Source organism: Bos javanicus, chromosome 19 (genome assembly GCF_032452875.1).
Source record: "Bos javanicus breed banteng chromosome 19, ARS-OSU_banteng_1.0, whole genome shotgun sequence".
Taxonomy (NCBI): Eukaryota; Metazoa; Chordata; class Mammalia; order Artiodactyla; family Bovidae; genus Bos; species Bos javanicus.
This window is the reverse complement of record NC_083886.1, coordinates 39,512,758-39,538,420: the sequence shown is the minus strand read 5'-3', so window position 1 is coordinate 39,538,420 and position 25,663 is coordinate 39,512,758. Positions and strand designations below refer to the sequence as shown.

General features: G+C 38.2%; 1 protein-coding gene across 1 annotated transcript in view; it reads right to left on the bottom strand.

The window, feature by feature from the left end:
- SKAP1 (src kinase associated phosphoprotein 1) overlaps positions 1 to 25,663 on the bottom strand; it is a 301,998-nt gene that overhangs the window by 230,616 nt on the left and 45,719 nt on the right. Inside the window, exon 2 of the mRNA XM_061391504.1 lies at positions 20,058 to 20,163. Coding sequence (XP_061247488.1) covers positions 20,058 to 20,163 — 106 coding nt within the window. The remainder of the gene's footprint in view (positions 1 to 20,057; positions 20,164 to 25,663) is intronic.

The following is a 25,663-nucleotide window of genomic DNA, read 5'->3' as shown; positions in this document are numbered from 1 at the left end:
AGAGGGGCCAGGTGTTCAGAGCAGGTGGCAGAGGCCCACAGCAGATGTTGGCGGGGGGTGGGGGTGGGGCACGCAGGCAGGGCAGGATTGTGAATGGGTTCCAACCTGAAAGTCTTTGTTTTATCTTGTGAAATAGACTACGATGTCGAGCAAGAGTGAGAGGTGATATGATAAGGTAAAGGCAGCTAAAGACATTAGAGGGAAGAATATTGAGGAAATTTAAAAGGCTGTTGATACAAAGCATGTGAAATAACTGCCAGGCATCATTAAGGGGTCAGCTGAGGTTGGAGACTAAGATTTACTGTGGCGGCAATCCAATTGTGTCATTTTTCTCCAGCACTAATTAGCTGCCCAGGTGTAAGGTCAGAAAAGGTGGACAGATGAATTGACCCAAGTTTAGAATTTTTCTAGGCTTGTGGGATAAAAAGACAAGAGAGTAAGAGAAGACTGGAGAAGCATGCCATGGAACTCAGGCTGGCCAGGGAAGAAACCAATGGCCAAAGACTTGACTATGCTGTCTGTACATATAAAATACTTAAACAATCAAATATTAAAATAGTCAATATTTAATATTAAATTAAAAGATTCAAAAATAAGAGATACAATTATTCTACTCTTCTCTCTCAGGACTGTTTTTTGTCCCTAAAGTCTCAAACCTCTCTTATCTCATGTTTCCTGCTTCAGTGGCCAACATCTCCATCCACCCAACTGAAGCTTGCTGCTGCTGCTGCTAAGTCGTTTCAGTCGTGTCCGACTCTGTGCGACCCCATAGATGGCAGCCCAACAGGCTCCCCCATCCCTGGGATTTTCCAGGCAAGAATACTGGAGTGGGTTGCCATTTCCTTCTCCAATGCATGAAAGTGAAAAGTAAAAGTGAAGTCATGCAGTCATGTCCGACTCTTCGCGACCCCATGGACCACACCCTACCAGGCTCCTCCATCCATGGGATTTTCCAGGCAAGAGTACTGGAGTGGGGTGCCATTGCCTTCTCTGAACTGAAGCTTAGGAGTCATCTTTTATCTCGTTCCCTATTCTATGTATATCCCATCAATCACCAAGACCTGGAGATTCTATCTTCATTTACTTTTAATCTATCTCCTCTCCCTCACTATGGGCACTGAATTCACTCAAGTCCTCAAAATACCTCACCCAGACCAATATAACCAGGTCTAAAGGGGTCTACCTGCCACTTTGCTCCTCTCTGAGCAATTCCCATCAATGCTGATGGAGAAGGAAGTGCAGTGACCGTGAAGAGCAAAGGCTTGCAGATAAGCCTAGGTTGGAGTTCTAGCACCTTCATCTTCTAGCTGTGAGACTGTAGCTGCAGTCTCAGTTTCCTCATCTTTAAAATAGAAATAATAACCATATCTGTCACATATCATTCTTGGGAAGATTAACTGAGATGATATACATAAAGAACTGAGCATTAGGCCTGGCACCAGGCAGCCTTCAGCAAACCTCAACTGTTAGGTCATTCAGTCAGTTCAGTCGCTCAGCCATGTCCGACTCTTTGTGATCCCATCGACTGCAGCACGCTAAGCCTCCCAGTCCATCACCAACTCCTGGAGTTTACTCAAACTCGTGTCCATTGGGTCAGTGACGCCATCCAAGCATCTCATCCTCTGTCATCCCCTTCTCCTCCTGCCTTTTATCTTTCCCAGCATCAGGGTCTTTTCAAATGAGTCAGTTTTTCGCATCAGGTGGCCAAAGTTTTGGACTTTCAGCTTCAGCATCAGCCTTTCCAAAGAATATTCAGGACTGATTTCCTTTAGGACGGATTGGTTGGATCTCCTTGCAGTCCAAGGGACTCTCAAGAGTCTTCTCCAACACCACAGTTCAAAAGCATCAATTCTTCGGCACTCAGCTTTCTTCACAGTCCAACTCTCACATCCATACATGACTACTGGAAAAACCATAGCCTTGACTAGACGGACCTTTGTTGGCAAAGTAATGTCTCTGTTTTTTAATATGCTGTCTAGGTTGGTCATAACTTTCCTTCTAAGGAGTAAGCGTCTTTTCATTTCATGGCTGCAGTCACCATCTGCAGTGATTTTGGAGCCCAAAAGATAAAGTCTGACACTGTTTCCACTGTTTCTCCATCTATTTCCCATGAAGTGATGGGACCAAATGCCATGATCTTAGTTTTCTGAATGTTGAGCTTTAAGCCAACTTTTTCACTCTCCTCTTTCACTTTCATCAAGAGGCTCTTTAGTTCTCCACTTACTGTCATAAGGGTGGTGTCATCTTCATATCTGAAGTTACTGATATTTCTCCCTGCAATCTTGTTCCAGCTTGTGCTTCATCCAGCCAAGTTTCTCATGATGTACTCTGCATATAAGTTAAAGAAGCAGGATCACAATATATACCCTTGACGTAGTCCTTTTCCTATTTGGAATCAGTCTGTTTTTCCAAGCCCAGTTCTAACTGTTACTTCCTGACCTGCATACAGATTTCTCAAGAGGCAGGTCAGGTGGTCTGGTATTCCCATCTCTTTCAGAATTTCCCACAGTTTATTGTGATCCACACAGTCAAAGGCTTTGGCATAGTCAATAAAGCTGTGGTGGTGGTGGTGGTTTAGTTGCTAAGTCGTGTTTGACTCTTACAACCCCATGGACTATAGCCTGCCAGGCTCCTCTGTCCATGGGATTTTCCAGGCAAGAATACTGAAGTGGATTGCCATTTCCTTCTCCGGGGATCTTCCTGACCCAGGAATTGAACCCTGGTCTCCTGCATTACAGACAGATTCTTTACCAACTGAGCTATGAGGGAAGTCCCAATAAAGCAGAAGTAGATGTTTCTCTGGAATTCTTGCTTTTTCTATGATCCAGCGGATGTTGGCAATTTGATCTCTGGTTCCTCTGCCTTTTCTAAAACCAGCTTGAACATCTGGAAGTTCACAGTTCACGTACTGTTGAAGCCTGGCTTGAGAATTTTGAGCATTACTTTGCTAGCATGTGAGATGAGTGCACTTGTGCAGTAGTTTGAGCATTCTTTGGCATTGCCTTTCTTTGGGATTGGAATGAAAACTGACCTTTTCTAGTCCTGTGGCCACTGCTGAGTTGTCCAAATTTGCTGGCATATTGAGTACAGTACTTTCACAGCATCATCCTTCAGGATTTGAAATAGTTCAACTGGAATTCTACCACCTCTACTAGCTTTGTTCGTAGTGATGCTTCCTAAGGCCCACTCAACTTCACATTCCAGGATGTCTGACTCTAGGTGAGTGATCATACCATCGTGATTATCTGGGTTGTGAAGATCTTTTTGTACAGTTCTGTGTATTCTTGCCACCTCTTCTTAATATCTTCTGGTTCTTTTAGGTCCAGACCATTTCTGTCCTTTATTGAGCCCATCTTTGCATGAGATGTTCCAATAGTGCCATCATTATTCTAACCACCTAACAACACACAAACCAAATCTTATCATCCCTCTGCTTGAAATCTTTCAATGGCTTACCCCAGTCTGGCCCTCCCCTCCACAGCTCACACTCCTGTTCTTACACATCACAGCTCTCTCTCTGCCGGCACACTTTTCTCTTCAGGTCCCTCCCTCTACTAGCAAACGCCCGATGGCCCTTTGAGGCTCAGTCCAGTCTCCTGAGTTAGGTGCTCCCCCATGTACCCCCCTTAGCAGCACCTGTATACTGGTCCACAAGCTTCTTGTCTCTTTATGTTCCTGAGCCCTCAAGGGGCAGTAGCACAGACCTTGCTAAATAAGTGAATGGAGGTGAGAAGCAGAAGAGCTGTCTGTGTTAAGCATGAGTACAGCACTGAGTATATTTCAGGGCGCAGTGGAGACAAGTCTGAAGAGGCAGGCAGAAGGCAAGGCTTTCTAAGCAATGGTACAGAGTGTGAATTTATTCCAAATAAGATAGAGAGAAGTGCCCTCCTTTTCCTCTAAATTACTCACACAAAGGTAGGAGGGGAAAAAAGAGAAATCAAAGGAAGGAAAGAAAATGAAGAAGAGAAAGATAAAAATAAGTAAGCTTTGTTAAACTAATGGAGAAGGCAATGGCACCCCACTCCAGTACTCCTTGCCTGGAAAATCCCATGGATGGAGGAGCCTGGTAGTCTGCAGTCCATGGGGTTCCTGAGGGTCGGACACGACTGAGCGACTTCACTTTCAATTTTCACTGTCAAGCATTGGAGAAGGAAATGGCAACCCACTCCAGTATTCTTGCTTGGAGAATCCCAGGGACGGGGGAGCCTGGTGGGCTGTCGTCAATGGGGTCACACAGAGTCGGACACAACTGAAGTGACTTAGCAGTAGCAGTTGTTAAACTAAAACATCCAAATGAAGAAGTTTTTCACCTAAAGCCTGGCTTCAAAGACTAACTACAAAATGACCAGCAAAAATAGACTTCAAAAGACACAACCAAATATACATCACAGTGGCAAGAATCCAATATATAAATACAATCAATTTGTTTCCTCATTAAACGCCTTCATGAAGAAAATGATTTAATACAAATGCTAAAGCTACTGACACAGATTAATCAAAAAATAACAACAGAATTCTAATTAAAGACTTAATATTTCACTCATTCACACTAAAACAAAATTTGGATAAATATATAAAAACATAATCTAGAATGCATCCTTCCATGGTAACCACTCTAACAGCTACAGTGAATTGCCGAAATTAAAAAAACAACTCCTATCCTTAAGTGTACACTTTCTTCCAATTAAGAACTGAGATGCACACAAAAATTCAGAAATCATTTTAAAATTATTGCACAGTTTGACCCTCAACTTGACTTTTTTCTAATTGTACAAGAGTCTATACTAAAATATCATTCTTCCCCATTTATTTCTTGGTACAGTGCCTATAGCAGTCACAGTTAAACCCTTATATGAGGTACTCTGTTATCCAAATCATAAAAGTAGGGAACTGGATTAGAGCTAAAGGCTAATGACTATGTGACCAGTTCTACTGCTGTATCAATACAGGTCAAGGGTCACCAGCAGTTCAGCCACAACAACCAGTCAATCTCAGGACTTACCTGACCCATCCTGGGGCCAGGACTTCTGGTTCTGTCCCACATCAAGGGATTCCCCAGCATCAAAAATGTCTCCAGATGTTGCCAGGCCATGCGGAAGCACTTAAGACAGCAGGCAAACATCAGGACAAGGAAAGAACCAAGACTATTTATTCTGACCATATCTCCATCCCTCATCCTAGAAGCTAATTAGGTTGAAATGCTGTCAGCTACTGGCTGGCCCTAAGCCCTGCTGGTAAGATCTTCCTGTCAATCAAACCCCGTCATATTGGGAGACCCTCCTAACCACTCAAACCAACAGCCTACTCATACTTCCAGTCAAATCCTTCTTCCTTCGTTCCCTCTCGCTGTTAAAATTCAGTTTTAAACCAAAATAGCTACTTATCTAAACAAAAATGGTATCTTCTAATAAAGATTTCTACACCTACTTGTCTGATTTTAAGAATCTCCTGGAACCCTAATTGAAACGCAAATTCCCCAGGGTCCACACCAGACCTAGTAAATTAGCATGTCCAGGTTAGTGACCTAGAAGTCTGTGTTTTTAACAAGATCCCCAGGTAATTCATATGATGGGGCAAGTTTGTAGAACACCATTAAGGACATGGGTATTTCATAAATGGTTGCCTGTTAAGGGAATTATAAACAGGCAGCCCCTAGTTCAAGTATAGACTGTATTCCAAAATTCACTTCCATTGTTTGGATCTGGAAATGCATTTTCCTAATGAAACAAAGTGATAGATAGTGTTAAATTTTCTGCATCTTCTTTAAAAAAATTAAATCTTATTTACAAATCTGAAATATAGTAAATACAATCTTTAATTTACCAACCAACCACATTTCAAAAGCTGAAGCACAATGTTGGCCATTTAGAACGTATTTTCCCACTGACATGAAGTTCTGAAAAGTGGTTATATTATCTGGTTATCCATAAAAGCTTGTGAAGCTCATAATAAACCAAAGGCAGCTATGGAATCAAGGATATAAATATGAGCTCAAAGCAAGAAATACTGGGAAGAAAGAAACATCTGTCTTCCTTTTCTGGGCATGCACAGAGAATAAACATAGGCAACCTTTGAGAGTCTTGTCCCTCTTCTCTCCCTTTGCAACCGTCCTCTGCCTCCCAGAGGCCTCAGCCCAGGAACCATGGACTCATACGGTATCCATAATTCCCTACTAAAGCATCAGCTTACCCATCCCTGTCCCAGGCTTTACTCTCTTCAGTCATGTACCTCTTCTCCACAAATCCAGTAAAAATTCCCATTTCCAGGATTTGATTCCATCTTATCTTTTCAGCTATGTGTTTCATTACTTCCTTATACCTAATCAACAGAATTATCCTTTGGTTCCCAACCACAGCTAAACTTTTATCTCCTCTGTTTCTTTGTACATGCTGTTTTTGTGTGCAATACATCTGACCAAAAATCCTTCCCTTTCAAATCCAAGACCAAGCCATGATGACATCTCATCCATGAAGACATCTCATCCATGAAGATTTCTTATTTCTGTATCTTTTTTATCTTTCTCATTAGGTTGTAAATTTCTTGGGAATATCTATTGGGTATCTACAGTGTAACATGCATTGTATTAAGCACTTTTATATGCATAACAACAATCCTACAAGGTGGGCGTATTGTATAATTATTCAGTTTATCTGGTTCAAAAACAACAAGTTATAGGAGGACTGAAAACTGTCATATAATCACTTCAAAAATGCTTTGCACATAGTAGATGCTCAATAAATATTTGTTGCATGAATGAAGTAGCATTATTCACTTATGAAGAAATCAAGCCTCAGTAAGAGTGCTGGCCAAACAATCATCCCGCCTTGGTTCAGATCCCAAGTCCAAACCCTAACAGCTGTATAACCTTGAGCAAGTTCTTTGAACCTCAGTATTCTCATCTGCTAGCTGGGGATTATTATAGTATTCACCTCACACCTGTTGTGAGGGATAAATGAGAAAATGTGTGTGAAGTCCTCCAACACTGGGCCTGGCACATGGTAACTGTGTGATGAATGTTAGCTGTGACTGTAACTCTTCAGTTGCAGAGGCAAGAGTTTCTAAAGCCCTCATTCTTTCTGAAGAAAAGGATCCTCTGTTAACTTTATAACCCTCAGTGTACCAACCACTGTGTGTTGCCCCATAGGTTCAACAAACTTATTGAATTTCCACAGCACAATCATCTTAACCAAAAGTTAGAAGAAAACCATTCAGTAGGGCTAGTGCACATCAAAGTACTCTGGCATGTAGAGTTTGAATGGTTTTTAATTTCTCCTTTTTATCTATTTGTATTTTCTAAATCTCTACAGTGAACATGTAAATCTTAAATCACTGATATCAGAGCCCTTATCCTTCCAAGTGAATTTATATTTGTAAAAGAGGACTATGCGCCTAAACGAGTCTCTAAATGGTGAAAATCCAGGTATGTAACAAATTGAAACCAAGCATTTCAGACTGCCTAGAGAAGATACCTATGCATGGTGGGCTCTGTGCTAGCTCTGTTCATGAGTCTGGCCGCTTACTGGCCCAAGAACTTCTTGAAAAACAGGGATATATTTTCTCTGACACTGTTTTGATCACCTGGCATTGTGCCCAATAAAGAGTAAACAAATAGCCAATACATATTTGTTAAGTAAATTAACTGCTTCCGGCTTGTAATCCTCACCCTTGCTTTTAGTTAATTCCATTTCTCTCCATGACCAACATGAAAATCAATCACAGTGACTGATGTTTTGAGAAGGAGGAAGTGAATGGTTTACTCAAGCACCATCACTTTGGAAAGCTAGTCTCACAAATAAAAATGTTTCACTAAATAGCCACACAGAGTGTAGATAATCCATTTCTAATGAGGGATTCATCCTGTGTCAGTTCAGTGCAGCTCAAAAAGATAAAATCTAAGAAACGGAAGTTGTTCCTAGTCAACAATTAGATAGCTCATCTAATGAAGACCTTGAGAATGAACTTCCTTTATTAAAAAAAAGAAAAACAACAACTTATTTTAGAAAAGTCATCATAAATTACTAAAAGGACTGCTGTATTTCATATGGCTCAAAAATAATCTTACTTTTGTGTGTGTCTGTGCACGCATGCTTAGTTACAGAGTTAAAAAAAAACCTCCAAATACATCTATTTATTTGAATAGAAATGACCCAAGGCTACAATTAAAGCCCAATTTCCTCTATCCATATCTCTTTTCCCTGCAATGCCAACTCCTTTCCTACCTGGAAATAAATACTCTTTGGTTTTTAAATCCCCGCCTCTTTTTGTTCCCTGCCTCTGTGTAAAACAGGAAAGGCTCTGATATCAGTGATTTAAGATTTACACATTCACTGTAGAGATTTAGAAAATACAAATAGATAAAAAGGAGAAATTAAAAATCATTCAAACTCTATATGCCAGAAATTACTATCATTAACATTTTGGTGCATTTTTTCAGACATGTCTCTGAAAAAAAAAAAAACCATTTCTTCATGTATAGTATATCTTATCATTCCATATCAATATATCTTCTTCTATAGCACAAATGATTAAATTATCTTCTTTTTTATATCTCCCCTTTCAACAGAATGGAGGAGCAGAATAAACTGGAACAGGGAGAAGCCTGAAGCAGAGAATCAGAAAAGAGAATTGTGCAAAGCTCTGAGTAAGACTTCATGAGAGCTAAAATTTAGCCAGTGAGAAAGAGAATAGAAAGAAGAAGACAGATTTAGAATGAAGAATCAATAGGCTTGCTGATGGTTTGGGGAGTAAAGAGGAGTGACTTCCAGGATTCTGCCTAGGGGGTCAGGACCTAGTGAAAGCAGAAATAGACTTCAGGGGTAAGCAGAATATAAAATAATGAGTCCAGTTCTGGACACTCAATCAGATATGATTCTTCTGGCTACAAAATAACAGAAAATCTGACTGACAGAGGCTTAAGCAAATACAAGTTTATTTTTCCTTCAAAAGAAAAAGTCTGAAGACTGGTGATTCTAGGCATGATGCAGGGTCCCAACAATGGCATGAAGAACCTAGGTTCTTCCCTTATTTCTGCTCTAACACCTTAGAGCAGAGTAATGTCTTACAGTGGCTACTGCATTTCAGTGCTTTATTTTGGCCTCCCAAGCATAAGATTTGGAGAAGGAAATGGCAACCCACTCCAGTATTCTTGCCTGGAGAATCCCATGGATGGAGGAGACTGGTAGGCTATAGTCCACGGGGTTGCAAAGAGTCAGACACAACTGAACGACTTCACTTTCTCTTCCTAAGCATAAGATTGCCATGTGAGAAGCTATCAGAAGTCTTCTCCTCACATTTCTTTGGCCAAAACTGTATCTTATGCAAACTCCAGACCAACCACTGGCAAAACAGAATGGCTTTCAGATCATGAGTCCTTCCCTAGGAAGGTGGGGTGATGTTGTCTAGGAAGAATGGAGGGTGGCTGTTGGAGAGGCATACAGCAGGTCTGTCCCAGCTTTGCAAGTTTGAGATATCTATAAGATAATCTATAAGACACCCGAAAGGAGCTGTCCAATATGCTGTATAGTGCCTTGGAGAGAGAACTGCAGTTGAGCTGCAGAACTATGCAACTGCTTACAGAGAATGTGATAAGAAAGAGGCAAGCCTGAGAAATAGCAGTGAAGAGGGCAGGGTAGAAAAACAAGCTCAAGCCAAAGCCTAAACTAAGAGTATAAGTACAAGGAAGAAGGAAAACCAGGAGAGACTATTATCATGGGGACCAACAGAGGGAGAGAGTTTTTATTTGCTTTTGCTGTTTTTATTTGCTTGTTTGTTTTTACTTTTTGAGGAAAAGGGAGCTATTAATATTGTCACATGCTGCAGATACACCAAATAAGATAAGGCTTGAACAGTGTCACCCGGATGATGCAATCAGCAAGTTACTGGTATTTTGGCAAGAGTAACTTGATAGGAGCAGAGATTAGATTATAGGGGACTGAAGAGTGGCCAGAGAAGAAGCCAGAAATGGCTTGCCTAGGCTTCTATTTCAAGAAGGGTGTCTATTAAAAAAGAGAGAGAGAGAGAGAGACAGGACAGTAGCCAGAGGGGGAATCACTGTGTAGGATGTAATGTTTTTCTTAATATTAGGAGGGATTTGAGCATATTTATATGATGAATGGAGAGATGTAATCAGGAGGGAAAAGCTAAATTTGAGAGAGAAGGTCTCTAGGGGGCAGTGGTTATAGCAGAGTGAAGATGACAACTATGAGTCAAAGCCTCAGTCCTCAAATAGCATGAGGGGAGACTCTGAACTCAAACGATGACAGAGAACTGTAAAACCATGTAGGCAAATCTCAAAAGGGAAGAGGTCTGGCAAAAGATTGAATAGTAAAAATCTAGAAATGACAAGCAATGAGCATGAAGGATGCCAACAGCACTTCTGGAAAATGAGCAAGTTCTATTTAAGATAGCTGCAAGCAAAACAGTATCCTGAAGAAGAGTCATGTTTTACTTGGGCAGGGATGGAGAAAAGAGGTTGAGGATATCGTGGAGTTTGATTATACTAGAACATGGATTCTAGGAAACACAGGGGGAAGGATTAGAAAAGAAGTCCTCAGGAAAGATGAAAGATGGTGGAAACAAGGAAGTGCAAAGCTTTATAGGAAAGATGATAACCAAAGGCAGAGGGCTTAAGATGGATCATGTCTGGACTAACTGGCATCCATACTCTGAAAGAACTCCAACACATGGGCAGCAGCCCTGTAACCTTATGCCACAGAATATTAGAGAAATGTCATCACAGGAGACATTTAAAGAGATGGATGCCATCTTTACAAATGGCTCTGTAACTCCTAATGCTCAATAAAAAGAATGTGTTCTATCTTTGGACAAGAATATGTGGGGCTGGCCACTGAATAGTAAATTTCAAAATATAGAGGATCTCTTGTTCTAATGTTTAGCCAAGGACCAGATAACACATTTATAACAGTTTCTCCCTCATTCGACTCACATTATTGAGCTCATATCATATGCCAGTACTGTGATAGATCGTTTTTTAAAAAATGAACATCCATGTGATTAAGAAGTTTATAATCTCCATAAGTATGTCGTCCAAGTTCTAAGAAACTGAATTTAAAATGAACTTAAAAAGTATGTGGTAGAGCAGTGATTCTCAAACATTTCTGTGCATACAAATAACCTTGGGATCTTATTAACATGCAGGTTCTGATTCAGTGGGTCTGATTCAATGGAGCCTGAGATTCTGCATTTTTAACAACTTTCCAGGTGATGTTGATGTTGCTGGTCCATGAGTCACTCTTGAGCATCAAGAAGCTAGGACTCTAGTAAAAAGGATTTCTTGCTTTACCTTTTCTATTTACACTGACCTATAAGGTCCTAAATTTTTTCCTCTTTTCCTTGTTAACTCTCTTACCCATCTGTTCTTTCTAATAAAAAGAGAGGTTAGGGTAGAAAAACTTTAAAAAAGCTTGCTCTTCTATTAGCTACAAAAGCAACTATTAGCTATACAGACCGGTGTCGTGAACATGTCAACCATCTATCTCATGTGATTACATACTTTGGTGGAATCCCTACTATTTCAAACAGGGCACCTAGATATTCAGTAAAAGAATAAACAGACTGGGAGCAGCAGTTAATTCTAGTTATGCCATATGGCAGTATAGAACACTGGCTGGAACCTGAAAACTCAATTTCACAAGAGTCTGACTTATTCTGAATTTTAATCATTATAGGATCAGCAAACATATGTCTACCAACTTGCTCCATTTACACAAAATTCTAAAGAATAATCAGACTGCATACTCAAAAATGATTGGTTTTTCCCAAATGGACTTAAAATTTCTCTTCTACTGGATTCTTAAAATCAAGTAGCTGCTGACAGCTCCAGTTTAATTTCTCTTTCAAACAAAATCTTCAAACAGTACTTTTAACAAATAGTATTGTTTGCTTTCTTACCATCTTCATGGTCAGCTCACAGTGTAATTTTGCACAAGTATAATTTTCTCTGCTTCTGGATTCTTCATCTTTGGGGCTGGCTCAGCTGCTGACCCTCCTTGTCCCTGTGAATTCCCTCCATCGTGCCTGTCACTGCTGAGACACCCGTCCCACCACATTCTCTCCATTTCACCCCTCTCCAGAATGGAGACATTATCATTTCTAACACATACTCCATCGCCTGTCCTATCAGAGCTAAGATACTTTCATCTCCTGTACATCTCATAATTTCAAGATAAGGACAGAAAAATCAGTTCTTTTTCTGTGAACTTTTGTCTCTGGTGCTTGGGAGACTATCCTGATATCCCCTGAACATGTTTTAGTGATAACATTTACTGCACCGGGGCCAAAATGATTTTCTGCCACTTTCAATTCTAGTTCAATAAAAGAATAAGAGCTTTGTTTCTAACCTCTGTCATTTTTAATACCATAAAATGATTTAAAAAATGTAAAATTGAGTTCCATTTCCTACTGGACTACCAATCTCATATTAGCTTTCCTTTTATCAAATTTATGAGAAAAGTCAGAAATTGCCTTTCCTTAAAAAAGATCAAAATCTCAGGATCTCCTGGGCAGAATGCTTGAATTGAATTTGAACTCTCAATAATTGCTAGCCTGGAAGTCTTAAAGAAGTATAAAAGTTAGATACTTAAAGTTAGTTATGTCAGAAATAACAAACTGAAGGATTATCCCTTAGACTACTATCATCCAGAAATAATAAGGTTATTCTTAGAAAATTATAATCCTAAAAATATCACAGACATACTTATTACATTTCCAACATGAGGAAGTCTACGGTTTTCTGAAACCACAGTATGAATGAAGTCTATGGTTTCGAACTGCAAAGTGAAACAAATGTTTTTTTCAACATCACATTATGAAATGTTTCAGATATGCATAAAAAGTAAATGAACACTCATACATGTGTATACTCATAATCTAGATGCTATGATTCACATTTTGTTATATCTGCTTTGTCACTTATCCACCTATCCATCCATCTTGTTTTTGATGCATTCCAAAATAAACTACAGATGTTGCGAGACTCTAGATGCATATATAATTAACTAAACTTCAATATTTATTTACAGTTCCTTTAAACCAATAAGCTTTTGAAAGATGCCAATTTTTTTTTTAAAATAATGGCTTGCTTAAGTAAACTATGCAACCACTTAGAAATCCTACATTCTAAATCCTAATCTTTTATTAATTCTCTTACTTTGAGTAATGTCACATATCTTAGTTTTATCATTAACCAAAAAACAAAGGTTCTTGGTAGACATGATAGGAGGTCTTGATTATCAAATCATAAAATGAACATTGTGGTTATGGCAGAATCCAGAAAAGAGAGACACTCCCTTAATAAAACTGAGAAATAGCTAATTGGAAATTATGTGGGCATAAAGTTTTCTATAAATTATAATAACTCAACAAGGCTCACAAACTCAAGAGGGAGCTTGAGGGTGAGCATTTAATCATAACGCATAAGCGTCACTGTATATCTATGATAAAACAACTTGATTATTGAAGACTGAGTCACTCCAAGTGGGAATTTCATAACAAGGCACTAGCATCAAACTGGAATTTTCTTGGCTTTGTGAAGCTGTAGCTGGCTTATAAACTCCTTATTAATTAAGTAGAGTGAGAACTGCCACAGGGATAGCTGCCCCTTCCTTTATGAGCTGTTTATTCCCCTACACTGATTTTTCTTTTTTTTTCTTTTAGAAGATTGGCCTGGAAGGGGCATTCTTTGAAGCCTGAAGAATCAAAGCTGCTGCAAAGCACTGCTGAGAGTTTCGAAAGAATTATGAAGAAACTATATTGGACCTGAGGCGATAGGCTGAGATCTCCCTAAACAGGTCAGCAGTTGGTCTGCAAAATATTCCCATTGCCAAGGAGGCAGTGACATCTTGTGTAAATCAAAAACTAAAACCCTGAGATATCTCATTTCCATTTTAAATGCATGGGGGTTAAATATGGATATCTAGCACTTGAGAAGTTCCTGTGGGATTGATTTTTTTTCCTGTCGTTTCTGAGCCTTTTGCTGGGTGTGATAAGAAGGACCGCATTTCATTATCAACCCTGCTAGTGCTGCACTTCAGGGAGACTAGATGAGGCTACACAGTTGGAGAGAAGATCCGGCTTCCAAAGAAGAAATGATTCACATGTTGTGATTATAAAAACCCACTTTAGGCCCAACTCATTTTCAACAGAATCATGAAATAAAATGAAATCCCAAGGAAATGAAATTTCCTGCATCATTTTGCAAATTAAAAAAAAATGAAAAATCATAGTGATACCATAAAAGAAATCAAATTTTTGAGGTTTCAAGGTTTGGTTGGTAATGTTTGCATTTTTGTAACATTTGAAAAAACAATCCCAAATAACATTTTGGGGGAGGCAACTGAAAAAGAAAACACAAGATCATGCTTAGGCAAATCTTCAATTGAATCAGACATTGTTACAGAAAAAACATCAGAACAAAGACTGAATTCTGAGAGCTGACCCAGTGCTCTTGCATTTCTCTCCCCTTTGCTCTAATTTCAGTGTAACACAGGAAGTGGATACAGGATGGATCTACATCAGAAATAACAGAAAACCAGCAAATTAGAGATAACCACAACCAGGAGGGCCTCACGCCACAAGTTTCTGGAGATCCATAAATAGATGAATACAGAGAGGCATTTTTTTTCCCCCACTGGCTTTCTATAAGCAGAAAAAATAGCACACGTTGGGACAAAAGACTAGATCCAGATCAAGTGAGATTTAAAATCAAGGCCAAAGTTAACATTGGTAAAATGAAGACTGTAATTTCATATAAATGATCTTTTCACACAATGTATGAATTAAGAGCCCCCATTTATAGACAAATAGAAAAGCTTCTAGTATTAAAAAAATTGATACTGAGGATTTTCTGAGATCTTCCAAGACAAATCCGTTTCAAGTAGCTAATAGGAATGTGCCCAAGTAATAATGATGGCTATAATTCTATTAGAAGTAAAGCAAATTCAGAGACCTAACTATAGGACTAAATAGTAGTGTTCAGCTTATTCTAACGGGTCAGTCCAACCTGAAGGGAGAAAGCTCAGTTATCTACCTGCTTCCCAGGTTTCATTTCAAATGACCTTCCACTCTTGATAGAACATGTTATTCTGTTTAATGAGCTCAGTACTGGGAATGTTTAATAAAAATGATTGAAAAAAACAAGATTAAAAAAAAACCCACTTACTAAAAAGTTATTGTACATCAAAATTACTCATATAAAATATTTATTTTATGGGATGATCAAAGGGAGAGGCTTCTATCTACTAACACCACCAAAATAGCCCAGTGTAAAAGAAAACAAAAATGGATCAATTTAATCTTATAGCTGGTACCAAATCCAAGACACCTACTCAAGTGAAAGAATAAACAAAATAATCATCATCATAAAATTAAAAAGGAGTCATACACTTCAAGGCTGCTTTGAAAGTAGAGGAAACTTGCTATGAAAGAACATGTAATAAAATGATCTTCCTTTCCAAGTTAAGCCGAGAGACCAACAGCAAGTAATATTATACCAGTTTCACCTGTAGACCATTTCAGACTAAAAGAGAAACAAAAATAACCCTTTACTACTCCCAGTAAGTATATCTCCAAAAATCTTTAACACAATTGTGAAATCTCAACATACACTCACTAAATAACAGAAAACTAGTACAGGGATTTAGCCTATAATTGATAACTTGAGAGCCGTGAAGTTGTGAGTTTTTGTTTGCTTTCTTGGATAAGGGTGAGAAGCAGAGATAGGACTGGAAAAGGAAGAAATGAATTTTTAAACTTCAAGATGTGGTCAAATTATTGCTATAAGTTTGAAGCTTTTTCAGAGCTCTTTAAACTTAGATAGATTGCACTAGTACCTACTACCTTTTTTATTTCTGCATTGGCACTGAAACGCCAGTGAAAGTAGCAAAGTGAATAGAAAGAGAAGATATGAACAAATATCTAAACTTGTAACACAAATGTACCAACAACACATTTCACATTTCTTCTCTTGATAAGCACACTTCATCTGAATGTTTTTTGTTTGGGAATTTTAAGCTCAATAACCAGCATTTAGGAAAAGTAACATTCTCCATGTAATTAATGGCGATAATATTGACAGCATATCACTTTGAAAATCTTGCTCTCAAGAGTTACATTGGACTAACTCCTTGTCTTTCCTCCAATACAAAGACAGAAGAACAATATATTCTTAAACTAAATTCTGTTTTAAAGCTAAATCCATGGTAAGCTGATAAGAAAAACTTGAAGTTCCCAAAGAGAACTGGAATTATTTTTATGATATTTGTACTAACATATCATGTTTCATGCAGAGCTATATGCTAACCACCCACAATGAGACATGTTCAAGATATTCTTTCAGTCTGTACTTTAAAAGCACTGGTTTTGTGGGGTTGTGCCATAATCCTGTTACATAAAGTTATTTCTTTATTTCTTTCCATTTCAATATGCTATTAATCTACCTGTCTCTTTTTGGAACTCCTTTAAGTTTCACAAAAGAAAACAATACTCTAAATTTGTTTCCATTGGCTCTAGACTTCACTTCCAACAGTGAGCATAAATGACTAGCTGCTCCAAAATGAGCCATGGAGAATTTATCCCTACCTCAGTAATAAAAATTTTCTATTTTCTTCACCCTTTCCCCCATTCTCAATGCATTCTTGCTGTCAGATGGCCTCCCCTGAATCAAACTTAAGAAATGCTCAACTGTTTCTGCAAATGCATAAGAATGCCCTTAAACGTCTGAGTATAGATGAAGTATGTTTCATTCCAGGTGCCTCACAGCTGGCACTGGTCCTGCAGTGACCACCGCAATAAAACAGGAGGAGCCTCTGCCTGGCTTTCATCCTAATCATTCTCTAAAGAGCTTGCTGAAAACTTGGACTCAGAATGTGAAAGCTGTTAGTTTTAGGGAGAAGGTTTAAATGAGGAGGCAGTTTGAAGAAGAGCCATGAACATCACAGCTCAGGACATCAAATACCACAACAGGACTTCATTTCCTTGGAATCACGCAAAGTGCCATCCGTTTTTTATTTGTCTTATATGGAAAACATTATCCTTCATTGGTAATACTCTTAAGCCAAAAAAACCCTATCAAGGCAGAAATACAGATATGATTTTCAGTCTGGGAAGACAGAAAACCTACTTGTACTGAAAAACAGATGAGCACTTGGAGGACATCCATGACTCAACACAACTATCGTTTTCTGGGGTCAGTCACTCTAGGCAACAGAAAGGTGGCAAACAGCACATAACAGCTGTGATGAAGTCAGATGCTTTAATTTACAGCGAGTCCACAGTCATGGCAAATAGCACTGAATTCTGAGCCACCATAAAAATTACAGCCAAGCCCCTAGAGTTTACCAGGAATCAGTATTTTCCCATCACTCCACTCTATTCTCAAGCAGCACAGTGTGGAAGAAATAATTAAATGAATTAAAGCAAGGATGCAACAAAGATAGAATGAAAGTTTTGGGGGGGGAGTATATGTATATATGGCATTTATATTTATCTAGTGTCTTTCCCAGGTTATCCTGCTAGAGATTTCTTACCCACCTTCGGCCCTAATGTGCCAAGTTAGTAGTTTTAGACAGATGCCTACCTCCCCCACAAATTTACCAAACCCCTAAAGTTTTATTGCTTTAATATGACTCAAGATCAAACTTTTAAAGTGGCTTTCATTAATTCTTTTGATGTTACTTGGCCATTTTCCATATACATTTAGCTCTCAAGTTTGATGATTTCCAAATTTCCTTTCATACTCAGCCTCTGGGAGAGATACAACTTCCACGCAAAAAAAAGTAAATGCGATTGGCATTGTACAAGTTTTCAGTGCTCTCAAAGCAACTGCTACAAATACATATAAGTACATAACATCAACCACCCATACATGGGGCCATACACGCAATGCGGCTGAAAAAGAAGATTCAGTAAGACAAGGGTTACATTATGGGATGATGATTGAATGGGTAAATTTAAGACAATTTCAAACAGCTTGCCAAAGGAAATCCTCATTTTTCCATTTTCTTGTACAGTATCTAATTTCTGGCTCCTCATTTCCTCCTGATCTGATAATTATGAAATTCTAAATAAAGTGTCATCTTTCTTACAACAAATCAATGAACAGAAAGCTCCCATCAACAATGCAGATGTTTCCTAAAACCCCTGCTGATTATTTCCTGAATATCTATCCCACAAACCACACAGCAAGTCCTTTGAGAACAAGGAACCCTCTCTGCCTCATAATAAATACAGCTTCTATGTCTGTGTGCATGGGTGTGTGTGTATGAGTGTGTGTATGCACTTAAAAAAGAGAACTAAGAAGTAATATGTAAGTGATAACAGTGAGATAACAGTGAGTCACCACAAAATCACCTTTTATTATCAATTTCAGATTGAAATTCAGTCCTTTCCAAGTGCTGCACTGCAAATAACAGGAAAGGAGAATTTCTACTCATTGTATATTTGTCTCCATAGATGCAATAAAATTATTTTTACATTCCTTATCACAGATTTATACCATTAACACCACCATATACACAATTATATTTTGGGCATCCCTCTCGCTATCCTTGGTGGCTCAGACAGTAAAGCGTCTGTCTGCAATACAGGAGACCCAGGTTTGATTCCTGGGTTGGGAAGATCCCCTGAAGAAGGAAATGGCAGCCCACTCCAGTATCCTTGCCTAGAAAATCCCATGGACGGCGGAGCCTGGTAGGCTACCGTCTACGGGGTAGCAAAGAGTCGGACACGACTGAGCGACTTCACTTTCACTCCCTATAGTACAGTTTAAAATAATTCCATCTTTGTTCCTCATGCCATCCTTATAATAATCCTATAATACAAAGATCAACTTTGTATTAAAGAAATAAAAAATTCTTTAAGTTACTAACTGAGTCTTCAGACACAACTAAGCCTAAACTTATCCACTAATAAAGTATAGGGAAGTTTGTTTTAAACACTCTTCCAACCTACCAAAAATTACAGATATTCTCACTTTTGCAAAAAGCTCTCATCTTTTGCATTCTGTTTGTTTCAATTATTCAGGGCAACCCAGGCTGATAATTACATAGTCCCCAGTTGCTGAGTAAAAGTGATGCTTAATTAGCCAGCAGGAAAGATCGATTAAGATCCAGCAGGGCATCTTGTGAAGTTCTCTCACATTCCTGGAGGGAATATATTCTGGCTGTGCCCTTCGAAAGGATAAAACTCCTTGCTTCTAAGGAGTTTCAATGACGTTTCTGAAGTAGATGATAAGATCTTTCTGCCACACAAATGAAATCCCAGGTATAACACTGCTGAAGCTCTTCCTTTACTAAGAGTACACGGTTCAAACGTTTCAAATCACATTGCCTCCAAGTCGAAAAAGACTTAAGATTGTACTCACTTATCCCCAACTCTCATTCAGTTATCATACTTCGAACAAGAAGTGGTTGAGGAATATACTGTAATGGAAATTTTTTATTTCTCCCTCCATCAAGCAAGTGTATGCATCTGTCAGGTGCTCACATTCTAAAAGGCACAAAAACTAGGTGAGGGCCTTTAATTAAAAAAAAAACAACTTAATGAGCATGATATTCCAATCAGCCTGAGAGTAAGACATTTTAATAGGAGGAAAGAATCAACTGGATAAGTCTAGTTTAAGTTTTCTATTCGGGAAGGAGATGAGGATATAAAATCAGGACTAAAACTCATAGTGGAAATTGTCTCATACTGCTTAACATCCTCTCTTTCAGTAATTTGGACAAGCATAAATATTTAGCTTTTCACCCATTTTGCAAAAGTGTCCAATAAAGACTAACATAACAATCCAAAGCTAAAAGCAGAATAACTTTCTTAACATATACAACTATAAAAATATTTCCATTGTGGTAAACTAACTACCCTAAATATGCCTGCCTACCTTCAATGCAATTCAGTAAACATTTAAAAGCCTCTACCAAGTATAAAGAACTATAATAAATGTGTCCTACTTTGATAATTTATATACAATTAAAGTAGATTTTGCTGATTATAAATTGCTTTAAACTTTATGAAGAAGAATAATGGAACCGGTTTATACAAACCTAGCTTTGATTTGCTGCAAGCCCCGCAGAATATGGTCTCTGTTGTCCTTTGCACCAGCACTGAGGTTCTCATTCCGCAAACCTTCGGCCAGGAAGTCCTCAGTATCTAAACGAAAAGGAAAGCTGATCAACAGAAAAGAAAAAGTACCAAGAGAGAAGGAAGAAAATCTGGAGGATTAACAAATGGATACAAATTTCTCTTTAAAAACTTTAAAGTTGCAGAATAAGGTGATTGTAAGTAATGCCACAGAAGAGGATACTTATGTATATTTCACTTATAGTGCCTGTAATATGAAACTGCACTAGATATACTATCAAGATAATGTTACGAATTTATACAGTTGGGTTACATAAGCATATTAAAATTTTGTTTTACATTCTCACCACTCAAGAACACCAAACAAAAAATCCTACATAGCCATAAGTAGGACTTTTGATGGGGTATAAAGTTCTGGAAATAAAAATTTCACTAAGGACCACCATTAAATTCTAAGATGTATGTCATATCTATTGCATATATCATTAAATAGGTTCCTCCAAGTTCCTCTGAAGGCTAAAGGATGAAAAGTTGAATTCAAAGGTAAAAATAAATGCTATCCAAAATTAAATTAATGTAATATGCCATATTAATAGGATAAAGGACAAAGGCGATGTGATTGTCTCAATGGATGCAGAAAAAGCATTCGACAAAATTCAACAGCACTTTATGATAAAACAAACAAAAACACTCAACAAGCTGGAAATAGAAGGAAACTTCCTTAGCCTCATAAAGATCATCTACAAAAACCCACTAACATCATACTTAATGATAGGTGAAAATCAATATACAGACCCCCCCCCCTCCTTTTTAATAAAGTCAGGGTGCCAGAAAAGGGAGCTCTAAGGCCCTACCCGTCGATGTCAATTGCAGACCAACAGGAAGAGATATATCACTGTATCTCCAACAGGGAGAAGGTTCCTACTTTACTACAGCAGGAGGAAGGAAAAAATTTCTCCTTGTCCTGCAAGAGTCTGGCCAATGAGAGACTGTTAACAATAACTCAGTCAACAAGAAGCCATTACACTTGGAACTCCCAGTTTTCTCCAATGGTCTTTTTGTTTATAACAGCTCCTCCCAGTTCCTTCTCCTCTATGAAAGAAAGTTCCTCTTTTTTTGTTTTCTGGGCTTGCCTGTGGATAACCATGATTGCACGTCCTTAATTGCAAGTCTTTGCTGTTCCCAAATAAACCACTTTGCAGGTAAAATAATTGGCTGTTTTACTGTTTTAGGCTGAATACTTTCCCCCTGTTCCTAAAGATCAGCAACAAGACAAGCTGTCTGCTCTTACCACTTATATTCAACATTGCACTGGTGCTGGACAGGGCAAATATGCAAAAAATGAAATTAAAAGAGTCTAGGTTAGAAAGAGGGAGAAGGCAATGGCACCCCACTCCAGTACTGTTGCCCGGAAAATCCCATGGATGGAGGAGCCTGGTGGGCTGCAGTCCATGGGGTCGCTAAGAGTCAGACATGACTGAGTGACTTCACTTTCACTTTCCACTTTAATGCATTGGAGAAGGAAATGGCAACCCACTCCAGTGTTCTTGCCTGGAGAATCCCATGGACAGAGAAGCCTGGTAGGCTGCAGTCCATGGGGTCGCACAGAGTTGGACACGACTGAAGTGACTTGGCAGCAGCAGCAGGTTAGAAAGAAAGAAGTAAAACTATCTCTACATGCAGATGATATAATCTTGTACATAGAAAATCCTAAGGAATCCACTGACAACTATTAGAACTAAAAAATGAGTTCAATAAGTTTGCAGGATACAAGACTAATATAAAAAATCAGCTGTATTTCTATATAGTAGCAATGAACAAGCCAAAATTAAATTAGGAAAATTCCATTTAAAATAATATAAAACAGAATTAATACTAAGGAATAAATTTAACAAGAGAAGTATAAAACTTAAACTCTGAAAACTACAAAATATTATTGAAAGAAATGAAAGACCTTAAATTAAAGGAAGAAACTAAATGGGAAGACATCCCATGTTTACATATGAGACTTATGGCTATTAATATGGGAATATTTCCATATTGATCTAAATAGTCAATGCAATCTCTATAAAAATCTCAGCTGGATTTTTTGCAGAAACTGACAAGCTAATCCTATAATTCATTTGGAAATTAAAGGTACCCAGAATAGTCGAAACAATTTTGAAAAAGGAGGACAACTTTCCCATTTTCTGATTTCAAAACTTACTACAAAGCTACAGTAATCAAGACAATATGGTATTGGTGTAAAGTCAGACACACAGATCAAAGGAACAGAATTGGGAATTTAGAAGTAAACCCTCACATTTATATTCAATAAATTTTTGACAAGGATGACAAGATAAAACAACGGAAAAAACTGTTTTTCAATAAATGGTGCTGGAACAATTAAATATCTACATGCAAAGAAATGAAATTGAACCCTTACCCATATAATACACAAAAATTAACTCAAAATGGATCATAGACCCAAACATAAATGCTAAAACTATAGAAGAAAATAGGCATAAATCCTTGTAACCTTGGATTAGATAATAGTTTCTTAGATATGATGCCAAAAGAACAAGCAACCAAAGAAACAAATTGACATCAAAATTAAAACTACTGTGGTTCAAAGGATGCTATCAAGAAAGTGAGAAAATTTTTGCAAATCATGTATCTAATAGGAGACTTATATACAGAATATATAAAAAGCTCTTACAATTCAATAATAAAAAGACAATCTGATTTTAAAACAAAGAACCTAAATAGACATTTATCCAAAGAAGATGTACAAATGACTAATAAACACATGAAAAGATGCTTAACATCAGTTGTTATCAGGAAACAATAACCAGTACCACACTGAGGTACCAGTTTCACATGGCTACTGTCAAGAAGATGGACAATAATGAGTGCTGTTGAAGATGGAGAGAAATTAGGATCCTTATACACTGCTGCTGCTGCTGCTAAGTCGCTTCAGTCGTGTCCGACTCTGTGCGACCCCGTGGACTGCAGCCTACCAGGCTTCTCCATCCATGGGATTTTCCAGGCAAGAACACTGGAGTGGGTTGCCATTTCCTTCTCCATATACATTGCTAGTGGGAACGTAAAATGTGTTGTTACTTTGTAAAAGTCTGGCAGTTCCTCAAAAAGCTAAAAAGAGAGTTGCCCACCAATTCCACTACTAGGTATATACACAAGAGAAATGAAAACAAGTGTTCAAATAAAAACTTGTACACAAATGTTTGTAGCAGCATTATTCTTAACAGCCAATAAGTGGATAAATACTAACACTCATCAACTGATGAACAGATAAACAAAATGTGGCAGCAATAAAAAGGAAATGCTGATACATGCTACGATACAAATAAATCTCTGAAATCATAATTTCATCAATCAAAAGAAACCAGTAGCAAGGGTCACATATAGTATAATTCCATTTACATGAAACATACAGAATGGGCAAAAATCTATAGGAACAGAAAGTAGATAAGCAGATGCCTAGGGCTGTGGGAGAGAGGGCTGCAGATTGAAGAATGAAGGCTAAGGGGGTTCAAGTTTTCTTTGGAAGATGATGAAAAATGTTCTAAAATTTATTGTGATGGTGACTGTACAACTCTGTGAGTACCATACTAGAAGCCATTGGACTGCACCCTTTATTTTTTTTTTTTTTTTTTTATTCTTCCAATTTTATTTTATTTTTAAACTTTACATAATTGTATTAGTTTTGCCAAATATCAAAATGAATCCGCCACAGGTATACATGTGTTCCCCATCCCGAACCCTCCTCCCTCCTCCCTCCCCATACCATCCCTCTGGGCCGTCCCAGTGCACCAGCCCCAAGCATCCAGCATCATGCATCGAACCTGGACTGGCAACTCGTTTCCTACATGATATTTTACATGTTTCATTGCCATTCTCCCACATCTTCCCACCCTCTCCCTCTCCCACAGAGTCCATAAGACTGCTCTATACATCAGTGTCTCTTTTGCTGTCTCGTACACCGGGTTATTGTTACCGTCTTTCTAAATTCCATATATATGCATTAGTATACTGTATTTATGTTTTTCCTTCTGGCTTACTTCACTCTGTATAATAGGCTCCAGTTTCATCCACCTCATTAGAACTGATTCAAATGTATTCTTTTTAATGGCTGAGTAATACTCCATTGTGTATATGTACCACAGCTTTCTTTATCCATTCATCTGCTGATGGACATCTAGGTTGCTTCCACGTCTTGGCTATTATAAACAGTGCTGCGATGAACATTGGGGTACACGTGTCTCTTTCCCTTCTGGTTTCCTCAGTGTGTATGCCCAGCAGTGGGGTTGCTGGATCATAAGGCAGTTCTATTTCCAGTTTTTTAAGGAATCTCCACACTGTTCTCCATAGTGGCTGTACTAGTTTGCATTCCCACCAACAGTGTAAGAGGGTTCCCTTTTCTCCACACCCTCTCCAGCATTTATTATTTGTAGACTTTTGGATCGCAGCCATTCTGACTGGTGTGAAATGGTACCTCATAGTGGTTTTGATTTGCATTTCTCTGATAATGAGTGATGTTGAGCATCTTTTCATGTGTTTGTTAGCCATCTGTATGTCTTTTTTGGAGAAATGTCTATTTAGTTCTTTGGCCCATTTTTTGATTGGGTCGTTTATTTTTATGGAGTTGAGCTGTAGGAGTTGCTTGTATATTTTTGAGATTAGTTGTTTGTCGGTTGCTTCATTTGCTATTATTTTCTCCCATTCTGAAGGCTGTCTTTTCACCTTGCTAATAGTTTCCTTTGATGTGCAGAAGCTTTTAAGGTTAATTAGGTCCCATTTGTTTATTTTTGCTTTTATTTCCAATATTCTGGGAGGTGGGTCATAGAGGATCCTGCTGTGATGTATGTCGGAGAGTGTTTTGCCTATGTTCTCCTCTAGGAGTTTTATAGTTTCTGGTCTTACGTTTAGATCTTTAATCCATTTTGAGTTTATTTTTGTGGTGAAAGAAATCAAAGAGGACACTAATAGATGGAGAAATATACCATGTTCATGGATTGGAAGAATCAATATAGTGAAAATGAGTATACTACCCAAAGCAATTTATAGATTCAACGCAATCCCTATCAAGCTACCAACAGTATTCTTCACAGAGCTAGAACAACTAATTTCACAATTTGTATGGAAATACAAAAAACCTCGAATAGCCAAAGAGATCTTGAGAAAGAAGAATGGAACTGGAGGAATCAACTTACCTGACTTCAGGCTCTACTACAAAGCCACAGTTATCAAGACAGTATGGTACTGGCACAAAGACAGAAATATTGATCAATGGAATAAAATAGAAAGCCCAGAGATAAATCCATGCACATATGGACACCTTATCTTCGACAAAGGAGGCAAGAATATACAATGGATTAAAGACAATCTCTTTAACAAGTGGTGCTGGGAAATCTGGTCAACCACTTGTAAAAGAATGAAACTGGACTGCACCCTTTAAATGGATAGGTTTTATGGTATAAGAACTACATCTCAATGAAGCTGTTAAAAAATAGAAACAAATGTATGAATGAATGGATGAGTGAATAACAACATCTACACATACCCTTCT